Source organism: Rhincodon typus, chromosome 4 (genome assembly GCF_021869965.1).
Source record: "Rhincodon typus isolate 14 chromosome 4, sRhiTyp1.1, whole genome shotgun sequence".
NCBI lineage: Eukaryota > Metazoa > Chordata > Chondrichthyes > Orectolobiformes > Rhincodontidae > Rhincodon > Rhincodon typus.
Window position 1 is genome coordinate 103730341 of NC_063335.1, and position 10687 is coordinate 103741027.

General features: G+C 39.6%; 1 protein-coding gene across 4 annotated transcripts in view; it reads left to right on the plus strand.

The window, feature by feature from the left end:
• The first annotated feature begins 988 nt into the window (after positions 1-988).
• The window catches only part of LOC109917771 (protein tyrosine phosphatase type IVA 3-like), a 121435-nt gene continuing 111736 nt past the window's right edge, over positions 989-10687 (plus strand). The window contains exon 1 of one of the 4 annotated variants that reach the window (XM_048596104.1): positions 989-1009. Coding sequence is in view for 1 of the 4 variants with exons in the window: in XM_048596105.1 (XP_048452062.1) it covers positions 1166-1183 (18 nt within the window). In the remaining 3 variants the exon portion in view is untranslated. Of the gene's footprint in view, positions 1184-7614; positions 7637-10687 lie in introns of those variants that run through there. The other 3 variants (XM_048596105.1, XM_048596103.1, XM_048596102.1) reach the window with 3 other exon arrangements.

The window sequence follows — 10687 nt, forward strand, 5'->3', positions numbered from 1 at the left end:
GTGTCAGAAGTTCTATTCACTCTGAGAACTAGCTCTGAGGCGGCCAGACCATCATCAAGGACTTTCTATGTGTAAATAAAGCCTGGTTTGGTGACAGGATACTGTCCTCTGTGGAGTTATTTCGAAAGCAAAGCTTGCAACAACCAGTTGACATAGGCCAAAAGGAAAGGTGGTGGTTGGGGGAAGGGCTTGGGGGAAGTATTAGAGAGTTCGCAACAAACATCATTCGCTCAGGATCAAGATTCACATTTTGTCAGGTAAAATGAATCAGTGTCGAAGACAGAACAAAACAAAAATTGCTGGAGAAACTCAGCAGCATCTGTGGAGAGAAAGCAGTGTTAATATTTTGAGTCCAGGGACCCTTGTTCAGAACCTGCTGAGTTTCTGTTTTTGCTTTTGCTTCAGTTTCCCAGTATCTGCAGTTCTTTGTTTCTTGAATCTTTGGACTTTAAATGTTAACTCTGTTTGGATCAGGTAAAGGATGAAGAGTCCACAGACCCGAAACGTCGAATGTCCATCTCCTCTGGCGCTGTCTGACCTGCTGAGCTCCTCCAGCTCCACATTTTATCAACCCTGAGTTCCTGCATTTGCAGTCCTTACTATCTCCTATATTTTAAATAGATGCATTTTCTTCCAATATAAAATTGAAACTACAATTCATGGATGTGATAGTCCAACTGGCAACAAGACACCATTGAGAACCCAACCCGGACTCACTGCAGGCGGTAGGGGGAAGATTGGCGGGAAATATAGAGAGCGGAAATGACGCGAGGGTGGGTGTTGGTTATGCAGATGGCCCAAGTAAAGGAAGGGAGGGCAGAAACAACAATGGAGTTGCGTTTTTTTCTAAAAAAAATGGTGTTTTTTTCTCTAAAAATAAAACCTGAATGAGAGTGGTCACTTTTGTTTGCTGTTTGTTATTGTGATTAATTTTCCCTCCTGGCCCCACACCTCAGGGTTGACCTATGACCTGACGCTGACGTCCCCTAGCGACGGCGGCTGGAACATGGTAACACCGGTCCTGGGATAGGAGGAGGCAGCAGGGAGAGAGAGAGAGAGAGAAAATAAATATATATATATATATATATATATATATTTGTGTGTGTGAGTGAGTGAGTGCCAGGAGCTGTCCCTCACCACCATCATTCTGTACTACTCGCTTTAAATGAACAGGCGTCGCGCAGTGAGTAACAAACCCTCCATTATACCGACTCTGCTGGAGAAACTTACCATCCCACTGCCAAATACCTCCCAAGCAACGCCCACAGCACCCCTCCCCTCCCAAACACACACACACACAGACCACCTTCCCTTTAGCTTTCCTCCGGAGAGCTTTTCAGTTTCTTTTGTTATATGGCTTTCAACTTAAGTTTTAACCGGTCAAAAATATTATTTTGTTTCGTCTATGTGTGGCCAGTGATGTTGACGGCCACTTTCTCAAGCGAGGAAGGCCGGTGCTTTCACCTCATTTTGGAGATCCCATCTTGAGTATGTGGCTGCTCCTTTTCCTTTGTGTGTGTTTCTGTCTTTCTTGTGCTTTTGAACTCTTCGAGGCAAATGGGACTTTTTTTTTTCCACGCTCTGTCTCTCCCATCTCCGAGTACACTGTACAGGTGTCTACCCGGTTTATAATCTGTTCATTGTGTGTTTTATTTTAGGAAATGGTTTTATTTTGTTAATGTTGCGTATGGTATCTGAAGGAAATTTACAAAGAGGGCTGTGCTCTCACGAGGTTGCACTGCAAAAAGAAAAACTGCATTTCATCTAGTGCCTTTTGAGGAGTACCAAAGCCCTTCACCATATGTGGTCAGAGGATTCAATGCAGTGCAAGTTTTCCACCTCCTCTTCCCTACATTTATTTCTGAATGATCACTGCATTTTTTATATATTTAATTACGTTATTTAACTCTTGTAGCACTACTTGTAGGGCCACATGAAAGCTTTTGAAGATTCAGCAATTTGGTTACACTCCTGTCTTTAGCAACATACTTAATTTCCTGAATATTGGGAAGTCTTTTAGTGTCTAAGAAACATATTTTCAGAAACATATTGCGGGGGCTTGAATGGAGGAAATGTTATAGTTTTAATTCACACACACTTCTGGCTTTCTTGTTTGCCCCTTTTCAGAGTTGGGAAAAGGGGATGAATTATTCTTGCATGCAACAAGCTGGTTTTCTATAGCAAAAACAGAAATAGCTGGAAAAACTCAGGTCTGGCAGCATCTGTGGAGGAAAAATCAGAATTTTTTTAACCAAAGTCACTGGACCCAAAAGGTTAACTTTGATTTATCGCCACAAATACTGACAGACCTGCTGTGTTTTTCCAGCAATTTCTGTTTTTTTGGTTTTAGCATCTGCAGTTCTTTCGGGTTTTTTAAAAGCTGATTTTCTACCTTTTTGTGCTTAAGTGGCTTGCTTATGTGATTTTGTAAATCACTGGTGAGTGTCAGATGGTCTGAAGTACATTTATGTTTGAATGTTTAATTTGCTTAGATTCAGAGACTAGGGTTTTTGTCCATATAACCAAAATGCTGTAGCAACTTTCCCTTTTAAATGTTCAGAATTGGTAATCTTAAAATAAAAATTGAAATGTATCATTTCTTGTTTTTTAAATTAAAATCATATATAGTAGTGTTTAGAAACTACATGGTTGTGAGAATTCTGGAAGTGACTTCTTTGATTGTTTGAAGGCCTGCAAAGAGTTTTACTATTATTTTAAATTTTGAAATCTATTCTGTCACAATTTTGGATGGGTCAGTAGATCATTGTACTGACTTGTTACTGAGTGGAATTGGCAGCAGCCCTGGGAGAAGGTCACTTATTCACCCTCAGCTAAAGGAGTGTGTGCCAATTTTTTGTTTCTTTGGGGGTGGGGGCGAAAGGGTGTATTTATAGTTGAATTCAATATTAGAGCTGAGTTTGTTTCATTTACTGTAACTGGTGATTGTTTATATAAAAAGGCTGATTTTCCAACTTTGATGTACGTATTAACATATAAGAGCAGAAGGAGGCTATTCAGTTCAATGTGCGTGCTGAACTGTTCAGTTTGAATTCTATGCTGCAGTTTGCTCTGCCCCCCCCCCAACAACTCCCCCACCAAGCCAAAAAAAACACCTAGATTGTGGTTAGGCAAGGGAATCAGTCCACATGTAACCGTCCTCATAGGGAAGCATCGTTTCCATATCCACCTTGCCAAATCTGTGTTTCAATCAAGTCGTTCCTCCGTATTCTCATCTCGAGTTGGGTGGGGGGGTGGATGGCGGTGGTGGGAGAAGGAAAAAGTCCAGCCTTTTCAACCTATCATAAGACAATCTACTAATCTAGTAAGGAAAACAGCATCCATGGAGAGAGACCAAGCTAACGTTTTGAGTCTAGATGACCCTTCAGCACTCTGATTAGCTTGCTGTTTTTCCATGGATGCTTTTTGATTTGGTGTGATCGCCACCATTTGTTATTTTCAGTACAGATTCCATCATCTGCAGTAATTTGTTCCTACGCTAATCTAGTAAACCTCCTTTAAATGTTTCCAACATGTTTCAATCCTTCTTTAAATAAGGAGGCCAAAACTGCGTGCAGTATTTGAGATGTCATCTCGCCAATGCCCTGCATAACTGAAGCATGATATCATTGCTGTTAAGTCAACTTACTCTTATCCTAAAGGATTCCATTAGCTTACAAAAACAGGAGTTGCTGGAAAAGCTCAGCAGGTCTGGCAGCATATGTGGAGAGAGAAAGAAATGTTAACGTTTCGAGTCCAGTATGACTTCTTCAGAAGTTCAAAGATTTAACATCAATTCTTTTTCTTCTTCCTTAGATGCTGTTAGACCTACTGAATTTCTCTAACACAATCTGTTTTTGTAATTTCCAAACTATCTTTGTCTGCAAAATGAGCTACTGTGCCTTCGTCCCATCATCTAGATATTTTCTAATTAGCCTGTTATCGTGTACCTCTGGAGCAGATGAAACTTGAACTTAGGCATCCTAGCTCAAAGGAAGGTACATGATCACTACACCACAAAAGTTTCTTCGCTCCAATATAAATTGTAAGAAGCTGACACCCCAGAACAAACCCAGTGGAACTCCACTTATCCATTTATGCATACTGTCTAGCTAGTTGACAGAAAATAACCATTTGCCTATACTAACATATTACCTCCTACTTGTACTTTGTGTAGTAAATGTGGAATCTTGTCAGATGCCTTCTGGAAATCCAAGTACAGCTATAGCTGATGTATTTGATGAGCAGATTGGAGATGCGTTGCAAGCATACGGTGGCCCATTTGACTGATCTTTAACAATGGGCAAGGGTGCTTGGATAGAGTTATTCAACATCCCTATTTATCGCATTGTTTTGCTGTTTGTTAACTGAGCACTGTGAATAAGTATCATTGCATCTCTTGGAATCTTCAGACTTGTGGAAAGTTGTATAATGCTGCAGTTGTCACCTTGGAAGTTTAACTTTAAACTGATATAAAGTATGTTGGAACTAAATAGAAGGGAGTGTTGATGACCTGGTGCTAATATTGCAGTACAGTTAATCCAGAGACCTAAATAATGTTCTGGGGATCCACCATGGCAAATGATAATTCCAGATTCTTATTGAATTCAAATTCAAAGGGTCTAATGTTAACTGTGGAACTGCTGTTGATCTTGTTCTTAAAAAAAAAAAGAAGTCTGGTTCACTAATGCCCTTTTAGGGAAGGAAAGTGCCTGCCATTCTCCAGACCCACAACAATGTGGTAGATGCTTAACTACCTTCTGGGCTATTAGGAATGAGTAATAATTGCTAGCTTAGCCAATGACAACCACATCCCACAAAATAATACAAAAAAAAACTGCAGTGAAATGTTTAAGTGCACTCTTGGTTTAACATTTTGATCTGGCCCTTTGAGAATTTCCTGAATCTCTCCCACCTATTTCATTTCCCTAGTTCTGTTCCCTATCTTCACATGGTTAACCCCACAAAGTAGACTTGAACTTACAAGGCACAACTGTTGAACTTCTCCACTGGGATAGAGATGCTGAGTCAAAGAAGGTATTAGGAAGAATGACCTAAAGATCAAGGAGATGTTTTTAAGAATAATCATTAAATTGGCAGAGGGATGTTGAGAAGTGGAGCAGTGAAGGCAGGGGAATTCCACATTTTAGGACCTAGATATTTGATGGCACAACTGCTAAATAGCGGGGCAAAAGGAGGTACTCCAAATGTAGCTGTTTTGGGGTTGGAAGAGAAGACTTTGCTTGAAATCATCTAGCAGTAAGATTGGAACCAAGCAAGAATGGACCTACTAAACCTGACAAAAAGGGAGGTTGTCAGATGAGTATGGCATGGTTGACCATGACAATTGGAAAATGGGTAGAAGCAATGTTTTTCCAGTCCTGTTGAAAGTCTGAAAATCTAACCATAGCAATTCTAACATAGAATTGTGAAAATAATGGATACCAAACTGAAGGTGACTGGATTTTGGATTTGTGTAGTAAAGGACATTACCTAAAATTACAGAGGAGTTGAAGGTGTTATTTGCCCCCATGTGGACATGATATCCTCTGAAATAATGGAACTATTCATTATTTCAACGAACATGAGTATCACAAATGTAAGTTGATGAACTTGAGAGAGAAAGGATCCGGAAGCTGGAGATGGGTTTCATGGAGATACCTTTAAAAGATGATGAGAGAGAATAAAGATGTGGGATTTGGATTAGTGCAAGGTTTGGCTATGTAAGGGCAAGGGATGGTTTCACTCTCAATGATAAACAGGTCCAAGGATTTTCTGCACATGACAGCAATATTAAACAGATAATCTGGTCATCTGGTCATTTAGCCTACTGTTGGACTTGCAATGTGAAAATTGTTTGCCACACTTGCCAATAATGTCTGCCAATAATTTACTCTTCGAGAATAATTCAGTGGCAGTAAGCACTTGAGAATTCCTGAAGTTGCAAAACTTTTAAATTCAAATTGTTTCTAACTGTCAAATGAGAAAACCAATGGATGGGATATAGAAGTGATTATAACATAGTTCCTTAAGACTGACTTCATATAACTTCGCCATGTTGTTCTTTTCAACTGGGTGACTTTACTGCGTAATTAACCATTGCAAAATAATAGTGGTATGCTGCACGTTCTTAAGCAATGTGATTGAATTGCACTTGTGCTTTTGAGAAGAGAGCTGTCTAACACAGTATGAAAGATATGAAAAAGAGAAATGTGGGCTGGTAATTCAACATTAATAACTGCCAGAGGAGAAATAAGTACACAGCTGGCAAGCCAACGTAAGTACAAACAAATATACTTGCTGTATGGAAACTGTAAATGCTGTATTAGAAGTTTTCAGTGCTAGATTGAATGAATGAATTAATTTAATTCATTCATTAATTGAAAGTTTTTTTTTAAAAAAAAAGTTACTTTTCACCTTGCATATTATAGTGTTATGCAATTTTGCTTCTTTACGGGGCATTAGTTCCTATTATGTTAGGATCGTGGGAATATCACTTATAACGGACCAAAGTTAAATGGTGTTGGATGATGATATGAAATTGATACTGCTAAAATAGTTTCAAGATTCAGGAAGTCAGTATATTAACTAAATTGGTGGATTTTGTGTGCTTAAATAAACCGATTCAATTGTACAGCAGGACTGGCACAATTTGTTCTTAACTTGTCAGTACACGTTGCCCTGTATATGACTGTGGAAATGAGACGCTGATGTACTAGAGTAATGTATAATTATAGTGTATTTTACAGCTGAAAAGTATGTTCTTTGCTGGAGCTGATCTTGGAATTTCTAGTACTTGAACCAAAAAAGGGCTGAGCTGAGTGTGTCTGCCTTTGGGGTGAAGGAAGTTGCATGGCCAAAGATGCTGAAGTCGTAGTAATAAGTCGTTCCAGGACTATAAGGCTGAATATGAGAGTGCTCGCACTTACTGGATGAGAAAATAATTTGATAAGTTATCAATACCGTTCTCTTCTATTGTTGTCCAGGTGTGTATGCCTGTTGTTGTGTTATCTCTTCATTTGTAGCCGGTGAATCATCTATAATGCCTTCTCCCCCTCTTTGCACATGATTTCTTCTGGTTTCTCTCAAACATCAATTCTTGGTCCCCTCATATCTACATGCCTATCCTCAGCATCAACATTTGAAATTAGTTTTCATACAGATCCTGACAACTCCTAGCTCTACATCACTGTTAGCCCAGGTTGACCACTTTGCTATCTTTAAATTGTCAGACTGTTTGCCTAGCAAACAACACTGGATGAGCAGCAATTGAATAGGAAGAGGTATTGGGAATTTTGAAGCTATTGTTTTGGGTCCCCATCATTCCTTCCTCTCCCAACGCTTTATCATTGGTGACCATGCTTTCAGCTGTCTGAGGCCAGAGATTTGGAATTCAGTTCCTGTAATTATCAGCTCCTCACTCCTCCTCCTTTTAACAAGCTTCTTCAAACCTATCTCTTTAGCTAAGCATTTGAAGATTTGCCTTAACTAATCTCTTGTAACATGACTATCAAATTTTCATTTATGACAATCCTTTGAAGCACTTTGAAATGTTCCTCTGTGTTAAAAGGTGCTGTATTCATTTCTGTTTTTACAGTTTCCAAACTTCACATGGTCCTTGATTGTAACCATCTTAAAGGTGATTTTTTTTGTTTTATCTATACATAGACCACTCAAAATCTATTATTTACCTGTGTAGGTTGCTCGAGCTTCTAGGAGTAGGGTCAGCAAGGTACTCGCCCCATTGGGTGCAGCTGGTGCAGTAACACTATTCAAGGGGCAATTAGAAAGAAGTGAGGCAGAGATGGCTGGAGTATACTGGGAAAGAAGTTTAGCAGCAAAGATCATTTGAAAATCAATGACATACATTTAAGAAAATAGTTAATAGTCATAGTCATACAGCATGGAAGTAGATTGCTTGATCTGACAGTCCATTGTCAAACATAATCCCAAACTAAGCTAGTCCCACCTCCCGGCTCCTGGCTCATATCCCTCCAAACCTTTCCTCCTCTTGTATCCATCCCAATGTCTCTTAAATGTTGTAATTGTACCCGCATCCACCACTTCCGGAGGAAGTTCATTCCACATGCGAACCACCCTCTGTAAAAATAAAAGTTACCTTTTATGTCTTTGTATAAACCTCTCTCCTCTCACCTTTAAAAATGCCCCCCTCTAGTCTTGAAATTCCCCAAATTGGGGAAAAGACGGCTACCATCAACTCTATCTATACCTCTCATTATTTTATAAACTTCTATCAGGTCACCTGTCAACCTCCTATGCTCCAGTGAAAACAGTCCCAGCCTTTCTTTACAATTGAAACCTTCGATACCCAGCAACGTCCTGGTAAATCGCTTCTGAACCATCTCCTGTGTGATAATATCCTACCTGTAACAGGGTGACCAAAACTGGACACAGTATTCCAGAAGAGGCCCCACCAACGTCCTTTACAACCTCAACATAAGTGTCAGAACTCCTCTACTCAAAGACTGAGCAAGCATGCCAAACACCTTTTTAACCACCCTGTCTATATGTGAAGCAAACTTTAAATATTTATGTACCTGCACCCCTAGGTCACTCTGTTCTACACTACTCAAGGCCCTACTATTAATCGTATAAGCCCTGACAAAGGGTTTCGGCCTGAAACGTTGACTTTTCTGCTCCTCAGTTGCTGTCTGACCGGGTGGGCTTTGCCAGCTCCTCATTTATTGACTTTGAGCCCTACCCTTGTTTGTTGTACCAAAATGCAATATCCCTCGTTTATCCAGAAATGGCCCATTTCTGAAGAAGGGTCTAGGCCCGAAACGTCAGCCTTCCTGCTCCTCTGATGCTGCTTGGCCTGCTGTGTTCATCCAGTTCTACACCGTGTTATCTCAGTTAAGGATTGTAAGCTTTTTTTTTGGTTCAATTGCACACCAACAACCAAACGAGTAATAGCTGGTTATAGTCCACAACAAAAGTAATAGAGGAAGAAAGTAAATGTAAAAAACTTACAAGTAATATCAAGATGCACAGCAAGGGCTTCTTTGAATATGTAAGGAAGACAGAAGCCCAAGTAAACATTTGCTAAACTAACTACCGATAGGTAAGATGATGGGGAGTAAGACTTCTGAGCCTGGGGCTTGTCCGCTCCATCTGCTTTTGTTTTTTTTTCCCTTTTTTTTCATTTTTCTCTTATTTTACTTAACTCTTGTTGAAGAGCTAGGTCGCTGCGATGACATTGGTGGCAAGTGAGCCCAGCGCGGACTTGAGTTGAGTTTTGGTTCCCGATGGCTTCTGCATTGACAAAGCAGTTCTGATGCTGACTCATGGCTGCTGTGATGTAGGGGAGTGTGGGTTCCCAGTGGTGTCTGTCCAGCTAAAATTCATGGAGGCGGCGGCAGAGTCGAGTTTGGGCCGTTGTTGTACTCTATGGCATTAATGGTGTCTGCATTGGCAAGACCCAGTGAGGATTCATAGTGGTGAGGGTGTCAGTGGAGGGGAGATGGCACCGAAGAGTGGCGACTTTTGTTCCAGTAGCAGCGGTGCTGTAAAAGGGACTCATTCCTGACCCAGGCCCATGGCCCATGACAGCGTACTTAAAAGAAGGACGTTAAAGTTGAACACTTTTTCTTTATCTCTGTATTTTTATGCCTTTATATTATATGTTTTAGTTTATTTTTTCTGTTTTAAGATGGTGCTGGAAACTGGCGACACTACAACACTTTTCTCTGTCACGTGTATCATTACAAAAATACAATAAATTGAATCAAATCAAGGCCTCATAGTCAATGAAGCTAGTGAAATAATAATGTGGAACCAGGAAGTGGCAGAGGAGTTGAATAAATACTGTACTTTGGATCTGTTTGACAGTAGAAGACACTAATAATAGCATTCCAAAATGACTAAACAATCAATGGGCAAAAGGAGAAAAGAAAATAAATATAACCACTATCACTAGAGGAAGAGGTCCTATAGAAAGCAATGAGAATTAAACACCGATAAATTGCATAGTCCTGATGGGATGCATCCTCTGATACTAAAGGTAGTAGCTACAGAATTTTGGAGTACATGGGTAGTAATCTTCCAGGAATCCTCAGCATTAGAAAACAGCTCTGCTCAGCCTTCTTGACAGCAGTTAAGGATGCACGATTAATATTGGCCATTTGAATGAATTAAAAATGACACGATATCTTCAGACAAGATTGGATTGAACGTCCCCAACCTTAAAGGAAAGTTAGACATTCTCAGTAATTTTAATATTTGTTCAAGCTAAACTTCAATGTTGATCTATCATAACAATTGTGTTTTACTAGTTTAAATTCCAGTATTAATTTTTCATTGCAGTAAACTTGAAACAGTGATTTTATTTAACTTGGGCAATGGCCTGTCCTCGTGTTAGTTTTTTTTAGTTCAATATCAAATGAGTTTCTGAATAAATTTACATAATTAGTGAGAATACGAGCTACATGTATTCCTTTTTAATCCACGACATTGTTGCAAGGCTTCATTTTGAAAGTCGTTGAGTTGTAAAGAAAAATAAAAGTATTGGAAAAGAGTAGAGCATTAACTTTATCTGAAAACACATTGCTGGAGAAATACAGCAGGCCTTACAGCATCTGTGGTGAGAAAACACAGTTAGTGTTTTGGAGCTTTGTTTTATTAACTTTATTCAGACCAGCTCGAGAACTCAAACCACCAGTTCTCAAAAGAG